The sequence below is a fragment of the Gymnogyps californianus genome, chromosome Z (assembly GCF_018139145.2).
Source record: "Gymnogyps californianus isolate 813 chromosome Z, ASM1813914v2, whole genome shotgun sequence".
Classification (NCBI taxonomy): Eukaryota; Metazoa; Chordata; class Aves; order Accipitriformes; family Cathartidae; genus Gymnogyps; species Gymnogyps californianus.
Window position 1 is genome coordinate 61,754,801 of NC_059500.1, and position 22,710 is coordinate 61,777,510.

Here is a 22,710-nt window from a genome sequence, read left to right on the forward strand (position 1 = left end):
GATAATTAGATATTGGAATATTTTGGCACTGCCATGCAGTTTTGACTATGTTGGTATTTTGAACAAAGAACTGTGCAAATTGCCCAGAAAGTAATTCATAAAACTGTGTTGCAATAGCATATCACTGACATGGTGAGTCATATACCTTCCTTGCTGTTCATGCTTGGCACAAGCAAAACATAATTCCTGAAAAGTTCTGGTTCAGTCACAAATCCACTCTGCCAGCCCACCCCTCTGACAGGCCAGCATTCTTCAGACAGCCTAAACAAAGTCACTAGTAGGAACCCTGCAGAAGGGCACAAGAATCAGAACAGTACAAGTATCATACCTTTTGCTCTGTCTTGTGCCAAAACCCTAGCTTGGTTAGTAAGCTTGTCAAAAGGACCATCCTGTAAAGTAGCAGGTACCTTGAACTCCTAGTGAGCTTCCAGAATAATGTCCCATAGAAGACGCATCTTGCACCAACAGGCTCTAAATCAGGAAAGGTGAGCTATGGGCACTGATAAGAAGTTTGCACTTTAGCACAAACTTTTGTTGAAACAAAATTTCGACAAAGCAATGGGTTTTTCTGAATAAATTTAACACTAAACACAAAAATTCCATAAACACAAAAAAGTTGAACCTGATTGCTCTACACTGAACTAGGGGAGTTTCCTTAGAGAAATTCCTAAGATCATAGGAAAATACAGAGCATGTTCTTGGATAAACCATGGAAATGGCCGCAATTTGCCTTTTACTAATATGTCTTAACTTACCTCTTTCTTAAAAGTAGAAACATAGAGCCAAATGAATAAAAGATGCTCTCCATTCTGTGTGTTCCACATCCCCCCACAAGTTTGTGGCCTCTTTCTCCAACATCCAAATATTAGTGCAATTTGACAGGCACCACGCTTTGTCTCTATTTTCTACTTCTTAGATTTCACTTGTCTGTATATAAGAAGTCATAGCCTCTGGAGAGCCTGCTCTGCTTCACCCCACTCCCCTTTCTTCATTATAGTCCAGCTTCAAAACAAAGCACAGTAGAAACAGGGAAGTTACATGCATTTGCACTCCAGCTCCAGTACCTTTTGTTCTTCTTCCTCCTCCAGCTGCAGTCCTACCCTACAGAGCAGGAGCATGACAAGAGAGAGCTGAAGAAAAAAAATCTGTATTTCCTCTACTTTCTTAGGCTAAGCAGTCTCACTCTTCACAGTTTGTCAGTGAACTTCCAGCTAGCTCTGTCTGTGCCAGGTCTCTTCCCTCTCCACACAGAAAGACCCCTTACAAACTAGTATCTGGGGCACAAAGGAGTGCAGAAGGTGACATGTGAGCTACATTTGGGCCATAGTTTACTAGTTGAGGGGTCTTGCTGCAGAGGTTTCAATACGTATGGCACTAAAATGTACCACTTTAGTGCACATTCCATACATCATCTATATGGCTAGGAAAATACCGACAAGTATTTTTTACAGTATCCATTTTGAGGTGTAAGAATTGTTTTCTTCCACTGTGCTCAAAATCCCACTTTCTGCCTGCTTTTCATGAGGAATTACTTGAACAATTGAACTCTATTTGCAAGAAATGTTGATAAAAAGCATAGTACATGCAAAAATACAGTAAGTCTGTTCCCACAAAACATGCACACCCATATTTGAAAAAGGACAGAAGACTGATGGAAGACAAGTAGGAAAAAAACTTGACTTAAAGTGCAAATAAGAAATTGAAGATAAGATGATGAGAAAACGCACAAGAGACTTCAAAAAAGCAACTGCAGGGGTCCAGAGTCTTTTGATATGGTACCATGTGTAGCGCATGGAAGGGCAAAAAGAGACAAACTGCTGCCAAGAGCACAGAGAGAAGATTAGGCAGAGAAACTTAGGACAGATAAACAGATAGTCTGAATCTCATCTAACCAGATCACTGGATTTGTTGTGATTCAAAATGCTGAACAAAATCTGTGTTAGAAGCAAGAGAAAAATGTATCTTTGTAGCTGAAGATGATGATGATATAGTGGTATAGATAAAGGGAAACAGAGAATCCATATAACGTGCTGCTAGAGATAAAATTCAGTAAGATCTTCCACTGCTATTGCCCAAGACAGGTTTTACAGAAGTGTAATCTAGAGAACATGTGGAGAACAACTGGGAGCCCATCTCAGCACTCTGGCTGAGCAACCACCTCCTACCGCATCTCTCCATTAAAAAGTGAGATTATATTTTACTAATAGTGGGCTAAATTAATCCCAGGAGATCCTCATCACATTCTGTCCCCACTGTGGTGGGTCACATATTGTACTTTTCAGCATATGTCTCTCAAATTCAGTACTGCTCACTCATTTGTATAAAAATAGTTTCAGTGCACTAGTCAATGCTACATTTATACTTAAGCTAAAGGGAATTGGGATACTTTTAGAACAAAAGAAATCCAAAAGACAGACATCCACACAGTGGTTAATACCATTCTAAAGACGGATATATTCCATAGATTAACAGATTTCAATCCAGAAAGATTCATCCAGTAGTAATTCTAATGCATTATTTATATCCTCCTAAAACAGCTTACTTCTAGAAATCAGATTGGTCTGTTGTGCTGTGCTGCAGAGTGAAACAACAACATATTGCCACAGCAACTACAAAAATGGTGTTCTGCTTTACTAGTTCCCTGTAGAAGAGATTTGATCATCCAGAAGAAATCTGTTTCAGTTCAGCATTTTTTCTAATGCATAAAACCAAAATTCAGTTTGCTCGCATACCAAAACCAGTATTCCTCTTCACTGTAACATAACTAACATTCTCATTTCAGTCTGGATTTTGGACCCAACTCAAGGGGTGTACTACTTAACAGTACAAGCTGTGTCATTATGCAGCCAAGAGGAACTACCAGGTCTGCCTGTATCTAATCTTCAAACAATCTCTTTACATCTCTTTTTGCCTGTTTTGTAGTAAGTGAGATTGAGCACCAAACCCACTTAACACCTGGAGAAAATGCAAACAATAAAAAACATATACAATTGTCCATATGCAATGCTACGTTTTTCTCTTTGCTATTCTAGAATCCTACTTTTCCAATGTTGTCAATAAAACAAACAAGTAGTTCTCTAAAACTCTCTAAAATTTTCTCTGCTAGAATATTCCCCAACTCTGCTGCTAACAGGGAAGAATATACTGAATAGTATCTGCTTCTGTAAGGTGCAAGATTAAGTCTCTGTGATCTTAACAGGTATGATAAGTTAACTATATTTGGTATGCATCAGACTTGAGGAATATAAGCAAATTAATCTGACTGAAGAACAGCAGGTCCTATCTAGGACGTGCCGCTTCTGGATGTGCCAGTGCTGGCAGGTCTGCTACCACAGGGCTTGGTTTTTACAGATTTTTGGGTTTTGACTGGTATTTTTTCCTTCTGCAAAGTTCAGGTACAACATTTCCCACATTAGAGCACTTAAGAGTCTCCTATGTTTACCTACCTTCCTAAAGTTTCCGAAATATGAACAGTTACCTGAAGATAAAACTTACCATACCATAAATTGTGGCTGAAATGAACAAAGAGAGTACAAAATATTGAGGAAACACACAAAAAGGAAAAATGTAAGTTTGTTTCCATATGAATGACTGGCACCCAGTTTTAACCTTTTTCCAGAATCTCAGGTGTTTCGTTCTAATCATACACACCTTTATTTTTTTACAACAAACCTTCTGCTATATCCAATTGGAAAACAGTCAGAATGCTCCAAAGTCATCTACTCTTTCCAATTCAGGGAGCCCACTGAATGTAACACCCCACGTTGCATGGTTTCTTGCACTATTTTATGTTTTTTCTCCCTTTACCATGTCTGCAAGTCAAGCCCTTTTTCATGTTTTAATCAATGTTCTTTGCTCTGTTTCTTATGACTTAAATAGCTTTCTATGACTTATTTTCTTAACCCATGGATTGCTTTGCATGAAAACTAATATGACAAGAATAATAGTGGAGTAAGCACACACTTGGAGTTTTGTTTTTCCAGTAAAGTGTATTTCAGAGTTGCACTGTAATTCTAGCTCTCCTCTTCCTGAGACATACAGATTTTAATCTGCAAACGGAAACTGAGATATTCTAAATTAAATCTATGTTGGTCTTCTAATTTTACTTTTAAAAAAAGTCCATGGAATTGTTTTTTCTTACCCAAATTTTTTTGTTAGACATTTCTTCATTTTCTATACAGCTTTTACCAAACCATGAATTAAAATTTTTGCATTTATGGAAGACTTAGAGAGTCATCTTTCTTCACCAGTTGTTTCCTCTCAGTCTCCCTTAGCTAAGATCACATTTTAGTTCTCAAGCTGCTAGCTAATTATTTGCAATTTGCTTCAGAATCTGTATTAACAGTGCACTTTAGCAAAAAGTCTAAATCACAATCGAAACTCAAAATGGCTTTTAAAAGCTATTGAACAAAATATAAATGAAATAGATAATGCCATTAAAAGTTGGGAGAAGCATCAAATGATTTATTTCTTTGAGTAAGTGTTCATAACGTCAAATATTTATTTGATTCTACATACTTTTACTAATCATACAAAATTGATTAGTAAAAGTAGTGCAAGCTCTCCTCACTCTGTACATAGAAGAAAATGAGATACACAAAATATGAAAATAAGATTACTTAAAATTTTTCAACTTTTTGAGCTACAAAAGATTAAGATTTGATTAACCTTTTGTCAAACTGTTGGATTTCTTTTATAAAGACTATGGGAAGGAAGCTTTACTTAATGAAGATGAATATGTTTCTTTCTGATTGATGGCATTTTCAAAAATGTGAGATCATTACTGAATCAGAATGTTTCTTTTCTTCATGTTCACTCTGTCCAAATGTTTTCTCGTTCATACTCCAATCTCCACTCTTTAGAAACAACACATCAAATCTCCTAATGCTCAAATGAAAGGTGAAATAATTTTGATTAGAAACTTGATTGCAAATTACTAATAATGGGAACTGACAGATTTCTAGCATCTTCACAAAAAGCAGATAGACTCTTGAAAGAAAATTAAAAAAGAAAAAAACCCCACACATTCTGTCCCCATAATTCTAAATTGTATTAAACTTCAAGCATGTTTTTAGCTAAGTCATCTATAAAGGAAACCTCTCCCTTCTGATGTGTAATCATTTTAGTTTAGGTGTTGATATAAAGCATTAGGGAAGCACATGATATCAGAAAAAACACTGTACCAAATAAAATATTGGCAATAGGTAGCTTTAAAAAATGTACGTTGTCACAGCTTTACAGCCATAAGGGTGTTAGATCATAACACAGGAAACTTTTGTTTTATTTAACTTACTGGTATAAGCTTGTGCTTCGGATGTGAAAAGGACATTCATGTGCCCAAAAGACTGCCAACTTCTTCAGCTGTAACAGTAGATGCTATCTTTCCTTACACTGAATTCTGAAATGCAGCTACCATATAACATCTCTTCAGTATTCTGCAGTACTATATATCATAATTCATTTCACTAATTTGCCACTTTAATTTTTCCATTTCCTACTAGAATCACTGATTGCTTATCAACTTCAGAAACAGTAAGTTTGCGTGAAATCTATTCTGTCCTATTCTGTTTGTGTGATATCTTTTTGATGCATACAGTGACTTCTACTCCTCAGTGACTGCCTGCAGTTTTACCTAAAACAGTTGAAGAAATGTAAAGAAAAAAAAAAATTCAGATGCCATTATTTTCTCCCAAAGGCAGACATGAGGAAAAAAAAATGCTTAGAAGTTGGATACCATAAAATTTAAATGGGGGTCATGGATGAGAAACATTCACACTGACCACTACAAAGCATGAAGAAATAGTTCTTTAAAAAAAACGGTGGGGAGCTTTAATTCTCCGAACTGTTAGGAATTTCTTTTTTCCTGAAAAAAAAAAAAAAAAATTGATTTTGAAGAACCAAGCCCTGCACTCTACTTAAATCTCCATAGAAGCAACATTTAATTTACCTCATGTCCTGGTTTCGGCTGGGACAGACTTAACTTTCTTTTTAGTAGCTGGTACAGTGCTGTGTTTTGGATTTAGTGTGAGAATGATGTTGATAACACTCTGAGGTTGTAGTTGTTGCTAAGTAGCACTTATCTTAAGCCAAGGACTTTTCAGTTTCCCATGCTCTGCCAGCAAGCAGGTGTGCAAGAAGCTGGGAGGGAGCACAGCCGGGGCAGCTGACCTGAACTAGCCAAAGGGGTATTCCATACCATGGAACATCACGCCCAGTATACAAACAGGGGGGAGTTGGCCGGGAGGCGCAGATCACGGCTTGGGAACTAACTGGGCATTGGTCAGCGGGTGGTGAGCAATTGCATTGTGCATCACTGGTTGCCCCCCCCCTTCCTTTTTTTTGTTATATTCCTTTTTGTTACTATTATTATTATATTTCATTATTACTATTGTTAGTATTATATTTTACTTTAGTTATTAAACTGTTCTTATCTCAACCCACGAGTTTTACTTTTTTTTTCTTTCCTTTCCTCCTCCTCACCCCACTGGGAGGGGGAGGGGGAAGTGGCTGCGTGGTGCTTGGTTGCTGACTGGGGTTAAACCACGACACCTCAGTTTATATGTATTCAGAGAGTTTAGTACCATGAAAACCAATTAGAAATAAAAAACTTACTCAAATTCTTAGTCACTGAGTCAGTAACAATTTGTAGAAGTGAAGGACTACAGGCCTGATGCACAAAATCCTAGAAAATTTATAACAATACATTCTTTTCTTATGTAGAGTCTCATCTTAAACTCTCTCCTTACTGCGTGTTTGATGTGGTCCTTCTGGTAATACACAGTAAATCTCATAAATATGAAAGTACTCTTGTATTCTTGTTCATACCATTGTTGAACTTTGATTTTTATCTGCCACGAGTCATCTTATATAACTGCAATTTAGTCTGCTCTTCACTCTATCTGTGTAATAAGAATCCACGCTGAAGTTATGGGATGCACCTAACTGCACACCATTGCAACCGACCTCCATGAACGGGTCATTGACTTTCTTAGCTGAGGGACAGCAAGTCTCATAAATTGTTATGATCTAAGTTGTCTGTGGGCTTCTGGAAAAAGTAAAATAATAGTTCCTAATACTTACAGTTTATACAAGAAAAAAGCATACAGTATTTCTATAGTTCTAGGCTGTTCATCAATATTTTCTTGGAATAGCAATCAATATAACCTTGGAACAGCAGCAATGATCCGTATGTTATTTATTAAAAAAACCCACTTTTTTGGCAGACAGTCAACAATAAAACACCTAACTCACTTCACTGGGCTCAGTTTCTTTCCTGTGTTCCTTTTGTCCAGCAAGATACAATGTCTGCAAGGATGGCATAGCACATTACCCCAGCTGTTGATCCTTAGGGTTGTAGCACTACCAGTAAAACACTACTTTTTCAGGTAGAGGTGGCTGCATTTAGAGACTTTATGTGTCTCTCTTCAGAAAAACTACACATTACCAAGGATGCTGGAAAAGCATAAAAAGGTCAGTGAAAACCATTGCCTCTTTTTAGTGTACTAACCACCAAAGGTGGCCTGACACATGAAGCAGTAGATGATCCTCTCTCCTGCAAGATGGGCACTTAATGCACAAGAGCTCATGGACATCTGCTATGCTGAGATTATTCTACAGTATCTGTACATTCTGAAAGTATCTTACAGACAAGTAGCTTATTCATATGTATTTCACTTAAATGAAGGAACATATTCACAGCACAGCCAGCTATTTTGGCCTTCAGGAAAGCTATATTATGACAGGGTAGCTACACTATATTCTAGTCTATATATTCTACCTGCAAGGTGATCATAAAAAATTTTAGAGTATATACAGATACACTGAGACAATCCTGATACATTGTATTTATCCAGTAGCTCCGTGAGTAATTTTCCCTCCTTTCCAACATATGAGTGAAGTGTTTACAGTAAAATCCATGATAGAAGGCAAGCAGAGTTTCTTCCTGACAAATCCCTGGCAAATTTGCAAGGCTGTTTATCCCACTGGTTATTATTAACACCAAATTGTGTAAAAGACATATCAAACAGCAGAAGAGGTTAGGTCAGACCACACCCTCAAAAGCTGTAATCACAAATAACAGCATGAAAAAACTGCAGATAAAAGTAGTTAAACTCTAAAGCGTTGGGGTTTAAAGGCTTGCAACAGGAGCTCCAGATGCACCTCAGAAATCAGTAGCTTTTGCGTGCTATTTCCCTCAGATACAGCTTCCACAGAAACCACAACTGCAATTTAACAAAGGTAAGTCATGCATTTGGGCATGCATCCATCATTCTTAATACCTTCTTGTTAATCCAGTTTATAATCAGTGACAGAATTAATCTCCTAATTACAAAAGTCACCATGTAGTAACAATAGTTACAACCAAAACAAAAGCAAAGACAGACAAGCTTTGGCTCAGAATCTCCTCATGCTCGAAATCTCTCCCCTCCTTGTATCAGCCAATTAAAAAAGATACTGCTTCTTACTTGTAACCACGTAGCCCTGTAATGCAGTATTGCCACTGCTAGGAACAGCCACAAGCTTTGTACGCAGCTCGTGAGGCCTCAGGGCTGAGGCTGGCCATGCTTGCTCTGGCTGAACTTCCCTTGCCCTGCCTGCCACTTGGTTTTACTTGGTTTACCTGTGACAGCAATTCCTCTAACTGACCAGATGTCTGTAAAAGGCTAATTCCTTTTACTTTTGTTATCTTTGTATGGTACAACCACTGTCAGCGGTTATTCCATGTAGAATGAGGTATCTACAAGTCTAACATAATGATGTAGTGTAAAGAAACACAGGCCTGCTCAAGATAGCAGAGGCCTTGAGAAATGGAGACCCAGGATGCAACACGGAGGAGTACACGCATAGGATCACACGAAATGGGGCACTGGGTTGGCACTGGAGACCACAACAGCTATGAGCAACTTCCCAGGGGTCTGTTGAAGAAACGCAGACTTGGGCCTGGACAGAATTGGTTTAAGGGTAATAAACAGAACAAAGAAACTATATCTTACATACATAAAAGGCACCACCATAAGGTGATTTGGATGTAGCATGAAGCTGCAAACCAGTGAAGAAAGAGCAAAGGTATAAAAGTGTGTTAGCAAACACACAAAAATGACCTCAAGTGAATTCTGGGGTAAAAAAAAAGAAACCATCAACATGAACATCATATTGCTCCCAGCAAAAGACTCCAGATGCTGGCAAGCCGCAGTAACACCCCCCACCACCAGACCCCAAGGTCTGCTGCCAGCCCGCAGACCCCAAGGTGCTGCACCATGGGCAGAACCGCAGGAACTGGGGAGGAACAAGTGAGGGCATATAACAGTCTCAATGGCAACATTATTCTTTCTTTTTTCTTTAACAATTAAATCTGGACTAACAATAATCACACTCTTAAGATTTCACCTATATGAAGAATAAGTTCTTGGCTTTATATACACAACATGTGTTTCTGCTTTGCCCATAAACAAGATGTGAGTGTAACACCCTGCAGCCTTGCTGCTCAATTGCTCTTAAACCATTAATGCTATAGCACCATCAGTGCAATACTACTATTTCAGAAAGAGTAAATCATAAATGTATCAGACCAGGGACTATGAACTCTGCAACTGCATGTTAACATAGAAGCACTTCAGTCTTCTTTATCTCAAAGTTTATTGTGCTTTAAAAGTAAGTTCAACCAGTTAAGTATAGAACTTAAAAATTGCTATGTTATTTTGAGAACTTATCCAGAGCAGGAGTGGTTTTGAACACTGAAATCAGAGTTTCCATCTTTCCCAAAGTGGAAAGGTTTATATTAGTATTTGATCTTCATTTGTCTTACAGTCACTCGAGGAAGGGAATGAGAAAGCTGGTGCGGATACAGCATGAGCTGCACAGAGTCAGAATGCTCTCCCACTATTGCATCCCTCAATCTTAATTCTGGGGATTCACAGCTAGTCAGTCACTGCAACTGAGTATTACTTCATATTAAATCCACTATTTTTTGGTAAAGATCTCAGGGTATGGGATTAGGACTGCCCCTTTCCCCTGTCTTTCCTCTTTCCTTACTTCAAGTAACTTCTCCAGGGCCTCATATTTCCCTAACGAAGGTCACAAGTGAGACCCTGTAGTCACTGCTTGCCTCCACCAGCTGTGATTTCATTTCACTTCCTTCTTTTCCTGCTTTACTTTGGTACCAACACTAAATAATGCTTTTAGCCCTCCAATAGCCAGCTGAGGAATCTATAAGCAGTCTGAGGATAATTCTTGTTATGAGTATCATCATAGAAAGAGTGACTGAAATCCAAGCACATAAATGCACGACGAGACATCTGCAGGATTTACAGTTTAAATACAAACATGGCAGTGCAAGAAAAAGCATTATAAACCAATGTACACATGAAAAAGAGACAAGCATAGATTAAGTGAACTAAGGTCACAAGTTAAAACTTTGAAGCCTAGTGCCTTCACTACAAGACTGTCAGTTGCTACAGAACATCAGTATGGACTTGAAAACTAAAGGCTGCAGGGCAAGATAACAGCACCTGGCAGTGTGGATAAAAAAATACAGTATCTTACCCACCTGTTTATCCTGAGTTCAGATTAACACTGGGAGCAATGAAAGCAAACTCACTTCATGGAAACTGACCACTAGTCACCTTTGTAAAACAAAACTTTCAAGTTCTAAAAAAGATACAAAAGAACTGGTGATGTGTCAAGTTACAAAATGAAGCAACAAGGCCAGTAATATTTTTTCTGATGGATCAGGATCATTTCCAAGAGGATATCACAGTTTTGAAGCTGGCTACATAGTCTTCCTCTATGTAAAATGATTGTGAAGAGAAATGTCATAAAACTGGAGGAGCCACAAATGGTATTTCTGTCTGAGATCTTTCAGAAAATTATTACAAGCCTCAGACATTAGCTAACAATGAAAATGTTTAACAAGATACACACAAAAGGGAATTTATAACAGAAATACTTCATCTTCTTAGCTATAGCAACAATAACAAGAACCAGTATTAATATTGGCAATTCCTAGACTTAAGCAGTTATTGTCATACTCTAACAATATGCCAGAAACCTAAAAATCCCCCATGAACACAAATGTGCATGTGCGCATGCGCGCGCACACACACACGCGCGCACACACACACACACACACACAAAATGCAAGTATCCCCCTCACATGCATTAAGAGCTTTCCCTTGTAGAGCAGACAGAGGAAGCTTGGGTCCCTCTGCTGTTAGCAGGCTAGCTCAGTCCCACACCTACACCACAGAGCCTGCACCAGTGCAGGCCTCCGGTGGCAAGTGCAGGTCAGGAGCTCACAGAATCGCTCCTATTTACAATCCAAGGTTTATATACTTCAACTTAATAACAGAGTGCATTCTGCCACAACACAACGTTTATGGGCATGTTTTGGCTTACTGCAAGACAGAAAAAACGTTTGACAGATAAAGTTATCACATTACAAAATAAACTTAGAGAAGCAGCCTATGAATTTACAAAGAAATTCCAAAGTCTGAACAGGTCTGTTCTCTTGGACTGCTCTCCAGAAAAACTTTAATTAAAGATAAAAATGAGACGCACAGTACCTTTAACAGATAGAGCTTAGAAGAGATTCACCTCATGTCAGGGTTCTGCTGCACTGAAGTACTTCTTAAAAGAGCACTTAAATCAAATACTTCCCATTGTCATTTATCAAACCTCTTTCACTCCATCCACTCAGAGGTTTATGCTTTTTTCTCTTTGTGAAGTTTTACTATCTGATTGCTTAAGCATACGTGGTAAGTATGCTGGAAATCACGGTTACGAAGTACCACAGATCAGCTTCCTATTGTAAGTACCACTGTAACAAAATGCACATTTTTACAAGGAGGCATGTCAGAATGCTGAAATAAAAGGACAGCAAGTGGAATTTGTAAGAAAAGGGAGGATACCTAGACTGACACACAAGAGGGGAGCAGCCATGAAAAGGAGTACATGGCAGAGGAGCATCCCCTTTTGCGACATGTCAGACTGGACAGAGGATGTGATTTTCTAGATCCATATTTTCCTGGAAAGATACCACAGCAATGGGAAACACAGCTGCACTAGCCACACGTGCTGCTTGACACAGAGTCTGAGAAGTAGGCCCGTTTAAATATTCCATGCCACGATCACAGACTTTCACCAAGGTGAAAGAAATCAATGCAAAACCAAAATATCTTCCCCTCAAAACTACTATTTGAAACCAGATGATTTATTTTACAAACTTATTTTTTAATTTTTTGTACTTTGTAAACCATATGCTTACTGATTAGACATACTAGATTTAACAACTGTGTATCATTTGCTATATGAAACTTAAAAATAATGTAGGAATTGCTTATGCATGGTTTAACAAGAAAAAGATCTGAAAGTATGTTTTTCTTTCTTAGCTATCACAAATTTGGAAAATTTGTACAACATTTTATTCTTGAAAGTAACATCTAACAAAGATTAAAGTGGCTGGAGAGACTGCAGACGACACAACTGTGCAAATGCTCATATATACTGTGCTTTTGCATCATCATTTCATTTAACAGAAACAATGAGGCCTGGAATTTTTAAAGCCGTTTTAGGGACTTGGACACCTAAGAATCTTTAGACTTATTAGAAAACAAGTATTCAATATTAAGACATCCAGATCTTGGAAAGGTTCTTTACTCTCAGTTTCAGAGAAGCATCTTACAAAATAAGAACAAGTTTTCAGAATATCACAAAGCCAATTTAAATCTTTCTTTAAACAAAACAAAACACCTTCCCAAAGACAAAAGAATATATGCACACCATACTCAAAAGTCTCATAATATGTCCCAGACCCATCACATTTTCAAGCTGGTTCTTACATTTAATTGAGAGAGAGAGCCTCTATGTATCTCTCTCTCGATCCTGAATTCACTGCTCTGCTTCAATTCTGTACTATATTCTCAAGGCTCTGTTGACTGTATGTAGGAAAGAGCTCAAAGTCACTTCATGCCTGAGCGGAGTGGAACTGTGTAAGGACAGCAGAATACTAAGGGTGAAAATCATTTAGGTACAAAAGACTAACAAAAGATCCATACGTGAACTATTGGTCCTGTATATCCTATTGTATTAAATGCAAACCAGTGAAAACAATTTAATATCTAACCTAAGCATAGTCCATTCAAATAAGCTTCGTATTTCTCAATAAGGCATAAATATTATATTAGGCTTGACTACTATAAAATGTAAAGCAATCACATTAAAAGAAAAAGTCTGTGTGATAAGGTTTACATGAGCTTTACATGTCACTACACTTCATCTGTGGAATATTCTAAGATTATCACAATGACATACCTATCCAAAGCGGGAATGATTTCTTGAGTAGATACTACTTCCCTGATGAGAGTTAGTATGTTTGCTCTTGCTGGCCACACAGTATTTTGTAGCAGGAATTTTATGATGAGAAATTTTCTTTTAAAGGTACACATATCATTGGTCTTTCTACTGAATTTCAGAGCAAACAAAACCTGTGTTACTCATTTTAAGATATATTCCTGGTCTTTCTCCCCCCGCCCCCCCCCCCCCCCCTTCATGACCATCTATGGTCTTTAACTCTATTCTGCTTTAGATGGTTTGAAGAAGGAAACCACGGTTGTATAATTGATAAGAATATGTAACGTTTCTGTCAGATTTGTAGACAAAACCTTTACCTACTAAAGGCTAATATTTTAAATAGCAAAAATCAATTCTTTACTCAAAGAAAAAATATTTGTGTTACAATAAATAATAAATGTAAACATCTTTTAAAACATAAATTTTTCTTAACTGTAAAGTTAACTCAAAATGCCATTACTTAAAAGTTAGGAAGTCCTGAAATGCTAGGGTTTCTCATTTAGAAGATTTGAATGTTCAGTTTTCCTTTAATCACACTGATTAAATTTTACTGTATTTTTTCCCATTTCAAATTTATTATTACATCACAAAACAATAAGAAGGCCAACAGAACCTAGTTATATACACCCACCAAGGTTTGATTTTACACAGAAAAAAACTGATTGGGTTGAATTAGAAAAACTACATGTAGGAAGAGTTCATAAATCCTCGTTTGCAGGATACCTGACCCTAGACAGTACCACGTTAAACCAGTATTAAGAGACAGCATGAAAAAAAGTCAGAACGATTCATAAAAGCAAGCCAAACTTTACCAAAAAAGTAGCGTAATTAATTTTAAACACCTACTTGCTTCTGTAGCCACCTTTCTCGCCTTCTTTGTTTTCTCCTCAAGCTTTTCAACTTGTTTCTTTCTCTCTTATTCAGCTTTTGGTTGAAGGAAATACTTGTAGGCCGCACAAGACCAGCAGGTATGATGTATTGTTCCTCTTCTATAGCACTTGTAGGTGAAGAAAGGTTCATCACAAAAGGTGACCCATCAGCAATGGCACTCCCAGGAGATTGTTCAGTAGCTTCAAAATCACACTCACTTTCTGTTTTACTATGTAGTGATGTGGTAAAGGAAGTACCTCCAAACCTTTTTTGTAGTTTGTCAGCACTAGAACTATACACGTCCTGAGAAGAACTACCATCTTCCCTATTGGACTCTAATTGCAAGCCACTTCTTGTGTAAACAGGTGGATTTTCATTTTGGCCATGGTAAATTGTTCCCATACTGCAAGTTTCATACAATGCAGGTGACAAAACAAGTCTCTCTCTGACATTTAAATCCAAACTATGTGATCTTCTGTGAAAAGGTTTTACAGTGCATGCATCATTCATAGGATAGGAAGCAGAAAGATTTCTTTTTTGCTTTAATGCCTTCAAGGAAGTTTTTTACTTATCATCTCAAACCTGGGAGCTCTTACTTCTAGACAAAGTGCTTCTGTTAATCTTCCATTACCATTATTATTTCTGGCCATGTATGAAAGCCCTTGATTTTTGATTTCCAAAGCTGCAGTTACCACTTCATGGCAGGTATCCTTGCTAAAACCAGACTGAATTTTGAGAAGAGGTAAGTGTTTTCCTGATGATTTTGCCAATTTAACAGAGAAAGCTGGCTGATAGTCAGTCCGACTTTTGCAGAAATGTATATTTACTAACTGTCCACAGGAACATTTTGTGTTGCAAACAAAGTTAAAGCCCCCTAAGCAGGCCTCACAGAACGGACAGTGCAGTTTTCCAATTGTCCACTGTGCCTATTGACAAGAAAAGAAAAAAAAACACCCAATACATTCATTGTAAATAAATCATTAAGAAATCATTACTAGAGTTACTTTTCTCCTTTAATAAAAGGGTTTACTTTTTGTTTTTCAAACACAATAAAGGAGACTTCACAGCAGAAAGAAAATCCACCATAAATAATGTTCTGGTCAAAACTCTGCTTGCTGCAGTGATAACTAATTCTAAGAAATCTAGAAAACACTTTTCAAAATGTAGAGGCTTTGAAATATGTTTAAAATTTGTCCATAGATAGAATAATGCTGCAATACTAACGAAAACATTAGATCCTTTAAAGCAGTGAAATCAATTTACCATGTTAATCTGGAATTGGCAAGCACAGTTTCTCAGCTGAGTCTTCTGAGTGCTGATACATTTCTTGCATACTAAGTACAGTGGAAGGAGATTTCTTACAAAGAGAATATAGCTTTTTACTTTACTTACCCCACAAAAGCTTGAAATGGTACTTGTATTTCGGTGTATGTAGTATTACAACATAATCTGTGTGCAGATACCACGACAAATCCTTAATACACTATCTATGAGACAGTTATTTTCATTATTTGTAATTCTATTCATTTCATTTCAATCCTAAAGGCACTTTTTCGAAAGAAAATACGTATCAAAGATCTATAAACTCCTATATATTTGCACAACTATTAGTATTTTCAGTAAATATATTCATCTGTCAGCAGAAACATTTTTGAGGCTTAGTTATGCAAGCGTTTGTAGGTTCAAAACCTAGATGAGAAACATTATCAACTCCAGTCACACATTACTTACGAGTGTGCCTGAAGTGAGGTTGAACCATGAATACAGAAGCTGCCCAACATTTCTAGTTAAAGCATTGCTTTCAGTTGCAAATGTCTTTCAAGGTAGTTTGGGAAGATGATTCCATGACTGATGCTTGTCTGACTGAAAGCTTCAGAAAGTTTCAGTAAAACCAATTTTGCAGTTTTAGGAAAAAAACTTGTGTGGAAAAAATGTTATGTTTCACATGCAATGCTAGACAAAGTTCTGGAAACACTTCTTTGAGAAACTCCTGCCCTGTGGGTTAAAACCTCAAAATTTCACAAAGTATCAAAGATGTGCCTTTCATTGCACCTATGAGAATCTGTTTAAATCTGGACATGTTTTTAACTTAGAAAAAAAAAATAAAAATCTCTGTTTATGTATGCTCAAAGGCTTTAAGATCCCTGAAAATTCCTTGAACATGCACAGTCTCTGTCAGTTTATAAGGCTGACCAATGTGCGCATATGCCATTCGCAAAGAAGAATTAAGCCGGTTCAGAGATTTACTATAAGTCTCCCACACTCCATTTCCCGGATGCCATGGCTAGGCATTAAAATTCAGGGCAAAGCAGTTTTTAGTGCCTTTAGTGAGTCTTTCTGGCACTTAGGCACTATGGAATAGTAACCTGGACCTCCAAATGGAGAGGAGCAGTGATTCATGAAGGTTAGGGAAGAAGGCTAGTAGCCTGGCAAAAAGGGGAATGCAAGAGATGGTAGGGAAGAAAAAGGACATCTCTATGTCCTATGTGCACAGAGGCTGGGAGATGAGGTGCAGTACAAGGGAGTCTGGGACTGATTTAGCATGAGTTTGGCAACGGACTGTGGAAGCATTGACTCAGTAAAAGAAGTAACAGCCTACTAGTGGAGGAGGTGGTAGGGGGAAAATCAGCAAGATCTGAAAAGGAGCTGAGGGCACACAGATTTAATGATGGACTCCATAAAGAGGAAAAACTGGGAAGGGTTAGTGAAAGAAGCTAAAACAAGTGATGAGTGATGGGCAAAAGAAAATACAGGTCAATGAAGGTCACTAGCAGCACTAGCTAGATATTTATAATTATTGAAGATTATCTATACACTAATGTGTGTATGAAACCCAATGAGATTGGTTAAGAACAGGGACAGATGGCAAAAAAGAACTGGCTGGGAAGCAGTGGGTTTTTACAGCCTGCAAATAGACTTTGTGCTTATGTAAAATGATTTAGCCTTTGATTCAGGACTCATACCCGAGAAAATAACACATGATCACAAAATTATTCAGAGCCCAGGAGGATGTGGGGATAAGTCAGAATTGTTTAAAAAACCCACACGTTTATCCATAAACCCACAGGATCTTTCCAGAGAAGTCAGAAGTGAATGAGGCAAGAGTTCCCAAGATACTAAAGGACAAAATGAATGCCAAGATATTAAAGGTGTTCATACAGAATTGCATTCTCTGCCTCTGCCACCAGAGGAGCATTGCTCCTCTGCAATCTTGAGCAAGTATGTTAAGCCTTTTCTGAGCAGTCTATGGGTTTTGAATTTCCCAGGTCTCCAACCTGACCTTCTAGGCTTTCAAATGCAGACGGATGGCCATTTACAGCTAAAGGTGAAAAGAATAATATTAGTATCAATATCGAATTCAGTTTTACTGAAATAGTATAACATGCAAAGTACTGTAAAAAACTGCATCCTTATGAGCAGGCATTCAAGATTAGGCAATTCTGTAAAATAGGGAAATACCTCATCATCCCTGATTTTCACACCCCCCACCCCCCCCACCCCCCCGGATTAATGTTCCTGAAACAGATACACTATTCTGTCATGCACTATTGAAGTATGAGATCATTCATTTTAAAAAGAGTTTAATTAATGTTTAACAAAATAAAATATAGAGCAAAACAATGAAGGAAGATGAAATAAATTTTCTTAATTTTTGAATGCTTAGTTTTCTAGTCATAACAATTTTTTTCTTTGTGTATCTTTTTCAGGGTGGATATGCTTAGATCAGAAGTTACTTGCAATATAGTAAAACTTAGACACTGCAGTCTAAGCAGAAAGGAATGCAGATATTATTTGCCTCTCAAAATCAAAGACTCACCAAAGAAAAACTGTAGGGCAAAAGAAAAGCACTGTTTCTGCTTATTATATCTATGCAACAACATTTAACTTCTAGACCTAAAATAACTTAAAGAAAACACTCAACTGAAGTAATCAGTACAACAGGAAAGTTATGAGATGGTTTGTAATTTCAAATGGTCAGTTAAAACTCAAAAACAGTGACACTGGCTTGTCATCACACCTTTAAATTTGCAGGAAGCTAACTACTTTCTATTCATGTGACATATTAGCACACTAAATATTCCAACAACTGATCTCTTAACAACCCCCCAGTCCAGTTTTACGGAGAAACATGCTTCTTACTGTCACGGTAAACATATGTGTTAGTACTGCAAGATACCATGATCAAGACAAACCAAAACCCAAAGCCTAGATAATAAACATAATTTTACACACTGACAAAATATGCAGAGGTGCCCATGACAGTTATTTGGACAAACATAAATAAATTCATCTATAAATGGGCAGAAACAGAATTTATCGCTTGTAGATTTTGTGCATACATAAAAAAACATTTAAGAGGGAAAAAAGCCTCTGTATATAGTAATGATAGAAGTTACTGAGAAAAATTCCCTCAGTTAGAAGGTCTCTGTAATATATGTGGACCTTGGCAGAAAAGTGCTCTTCAAATTTGTTCCCCTTACTTATTTCACATTTTGAATGCTAAAGATGCAAGCAAAAAAAGATCTACCTTTTCAATGACACATTTCACCCACTCTGGAATGGCTTCTAAGTTCACATGCCATACGTTGCAAGACTCCTGAGCAGCAGCTGAAGGTTGTGATGTCTGTTAAAAAAAGAATTATTGTATTGATATTCAACATTCATGTAAGCTTTTTTTGTCTGAATATAGTCAGAAGTCAGCTTCCCAAATTCAGTAAATATTTTATTAACAAATGGTAAAACTCAAAGAAGTTGGTGCATTCTTTAAGCTAAAAATCAGGTAGATGCTGTCAATAATTCTCTATTTCTCGATAGACAGAGAAATAGACACTGGACAGACTCCACCGTGGAGATGGAGGCATTTGGAGGTGGTTTTGTTTTGTTTACGAGAACAGAAAGTATGCAACTGCTGATCTTCCAAGTATATTTGGAAATTGATTTCAGAAGCACTATCAGCTGGCACTATTTTCCAGTAAAGACAGGAAAATTGAATTTCTAGTTTATATGAATACTGTGGTCAGTACTGCACAACTATGCCACAAATAGTTTTAAATTCATTTTCTAATGCTTGTTAGCATTAGAAACCAGCAAGTCTTAGCAACTTTTGAGTTTTTACTGCAATGATGCAACCACCTGAAAACAAAATCTAAAAAACTGTAGCTTTTCACTAACTGATACTAAAACAAAAACAATTACCTAACTACCTTTTAGCACAGAAGTGATACAAGTGTAATTAAATCTTTTTATATGGTTTAGAATGTCAATAAAGTTATAAAGATGGCTAAAAATATAAGGAAATTGGTGAGTGTTAAATTCTTAAAATCAGTTGTTAAAATTTATGAATATGGAAACTCACTGGCTCCTATGTTATGAAATTAATGGGAATAAAAGTTTCATTATGCTGAAAATTGAAAGTGGGGCTATACACAGAAGACAGAAGCTTTTATAAATTCTCCAAGTAATGACAGCAGACAGATAGATCCATTTGCCATGTCTATGCTATCGTCTTTCTCCTATCTGTGGAGAGCACCTGTACTTCAACTAGGATATAATTCTGATTTAAAGTGTTTATACTGCATTCATAACTTCAACATTTGGTTTTAAGATTATCCTTTACTCATATTTCAGCTATGCCTTTGACTGAAGGTCTAAAATTCATCAGAAAAAGCCAACATACTGAAAACATTACTCTTCTCATCATAGTACAATCGTTGCCTCCCTATGTCTCAGGAAGTAGCATTACCTTCTGGGTTTTTATCTGCTATCTACATAATTAGAGAAGGAGCTACTTCAGTCTTGTGCACAATGATGGTGGATCTCCACTAGCAATTAAAAGCTCCACCATGGGGCATGGACAAAGATACGTCCTTTTCACTACATTTTTTCCATGAAAGGAGTTGAAATTTACACACACAAAAAAACCCGCTTCCAACTATGCACAAAATAAAAACTCCTCAAATATAAAGAACGAAAAATATTCCAGAACCTCAAAGTCTGTAAGTGGAGTGATTAAAATGGGGTTTATCCATAATACTAATTATATCAGGATCTTAAAAAATAGTAACTTTGTTTCTACCTCTATGGGTTATACCCAGTGCCAAAAAGAATGTTGTTTTATTTCTAGTGTGTTAATAAAAAAGATCAACACCTTCCCTTCTATTTGCTTTTTCGCTTTGATTCAAGATCACAGAATGTAAGCATAGTCTTCTTGGCATATTTGGAAAGATACTAACTCTTTATGATTACTAACGGCCATTATAAAGGAGCAGGAAATACTCTGTCATTGTCTTATTCCATATGATTATTTTTCTGTTTATTTTAATAAAGATGATGTAAATTACTAAGTGGTATTTTAGCCTGGCAGGGCATCCCTCCCCTCAGGGCAGGCTAATCTTCAGAACTGTTTTTGTGCACAGACTATCCCCCACTTTTTCAAAATGAAGAGCGAAAGTTTCTGAAGTAGGAATATTTGACACACAGTTAACTACTGCAGTGGAAATTAGTATCGCTATTTAAAACACAACTTAGAAACAAAGAGTTCTCTGTTAAGAGATACTAAAACAAAAAATAACTGCATTAAAACTGTCAAAAACAGAACCCATTTTTATATAAAAAAAGGTAACACTATATACTCTACACAGGCTAGTAGTCAAATGTATCATGAATACCAGCCTTTATGTCGTGGAACATAAAGGCGATCAACTGCCTACTCAGCTTCACTAGCATTACTGCTTACGTTACTCTCTATGGAACTGTCCATATTTTAGTACTTATCTCTACAGGAGATTAATTACTAAGTGAGGGCAAGTATAATACTACTCCTTTATTCAAAACAAGTGGCACTGGAGAAAGTTACAAACTCTCTCCAGATGCTATACTTACTTTGGATGGTTCTTTTCCATGACATTTTGCAAGGCAAACAGAATTTGCTATATATTTTCTACATCTCCAGCAACGTAGAACATCAGCCTCTTGGTCACTCATTTCAACTTGTGATTCTTCAGCTCTGTATGTCTATCTGTAAAGACCACAAAACATACAATTCAGCCACCTGTTGAAATCACACACGCTTTCCTCTTGTGACCCAGAAGTCTATCAGTAGTCTCTTCACTATAGAGGAGACTAATACTTTATTTACAAACATTCTCTGATCTTGTACAGCATGCCACCTAGACATTTTAAATAGCAAAGCGAAAGAGTTGTTTTTATTTCCAGGTTGCATACAGAACTAGAAAGCAACAACAACAACAAAACAAATAAAAAAATAAACCAATCTCCTCAATGTTTAGACAAAAGACAAGAGAACTCCAGTTTTCACAGAATAAGTCCATAGAAATAAGTCATTGCTATCCTACATATTAAATACACACACACACACACATGCAATGCCACATAACAAAAATGAATGCTGACATAATACCACAGAAGACAAAGATTATTTTCTCAATGTGCCCCTGGAGACTTGCTCCCTTAAATTATTTTGTGTAGGAGGATCAGTAGTACTGGTGCAACAGAGCTTTTCACAGACCTGAATCGACCTTCTTGTAAAACAGAGACCTAAATTAAGACAACCAGAAGGACAAGACAAATATTTTCCTCTCTTTGTGCCTTGCTGTGTTCTGATGTCTCTCTGGTCTTCTCTAATCTGCTTCCAAAGTCTTCCCTTTTCGCCATGCTTTCTCCAAAGGTCATCCAACTCTTCTTCCTACCTGCTTCTGTTTCCACCCCCTTGTGCTAGCTACATGAAATAAATAAGAAAATCTTTTACATCTACACACTCAACTCAAGCACTATGCTAGGTTATGCCTACTCACAGTGCTAAAGTGCACAGCGCTTACTGACAGAGAAGCTGGGGCATAAAACTTAAAACCAGTATTGAAAGAATCTCTGCTCTTCCACAGTCCAAACATCTGATTTTGTAATTTCAATAATTTAATTTTTATTTAGTTTTCACTAACTAAAGAAACTCTGAGGTCCTCAGTGCAGGCTGGCTGAAGAGCAGTTTAGCTTATTGAGCCATACAGACTTCTGCATTTTCCCCATTTTCCCCGTTTCTACCTTTCCCTTCTGCATTTTCCCCATTTTCCCCGTTTCTACCTTTCCCTTTTCTGCCTTGTTTTCTGAATTAATCAAAGACTATGAAACACACATACAGAGGTTATTAATTATTTTTCATTTATATCTGAGGTCTTCTTTCAGCAGATTTCTTACTTTTTCTACATATGTAAAGAGTCTGAAATACAGTTTGACAAGGAAGAACAGAAACAACGTGTGCATACATTAGACTCCTAGCTCAAGTGTACATGCAGCTTTTAATAATCAGATCCATGCCAAGCTTAGAAAGTGAAATTAAGGCAAACATTAAATCTTTTCTCGCAATGTCATGATAAATTAAAATGAAATTTTGTTAAGTTTCCATTAACATATTTTAACGTAAGTTAAGATGGCCAAGCAAAAGATCATGGAAGAGACACTTACAGAAAAGGCAGAATT

The 22,710-nt window shown here is 37.1% G+C and overlaps 1 protein-coding gene across 1 annotated transcript in view; it reads right to left on the reverse strand.

The window, feature by feature from the left end:
* The window catches only part of RNF180 (ring finger protein 180), a 76,166-nt gene that overhangs the window by 50,231 nt on the left and 3,225 nt on the right, over positions 1-22,710 (reverse strand). Inside the window, 4 exon segments of the mRNA XM_050913529.1 lie at positions 14,194-14,771; positions 14,774-15,143; positions 18,746-18,841; positions 21,100-21,235. Of these exon segments, the coding sequence (XP_050769486.1) occupies positions 14,194-14,771; positions 14,774-15,143; positions 18,746-18,841; positions 21,100-21,201 (1,146 nt within the window). The 5' untranslated portion in view covers positions 21,202-21,235.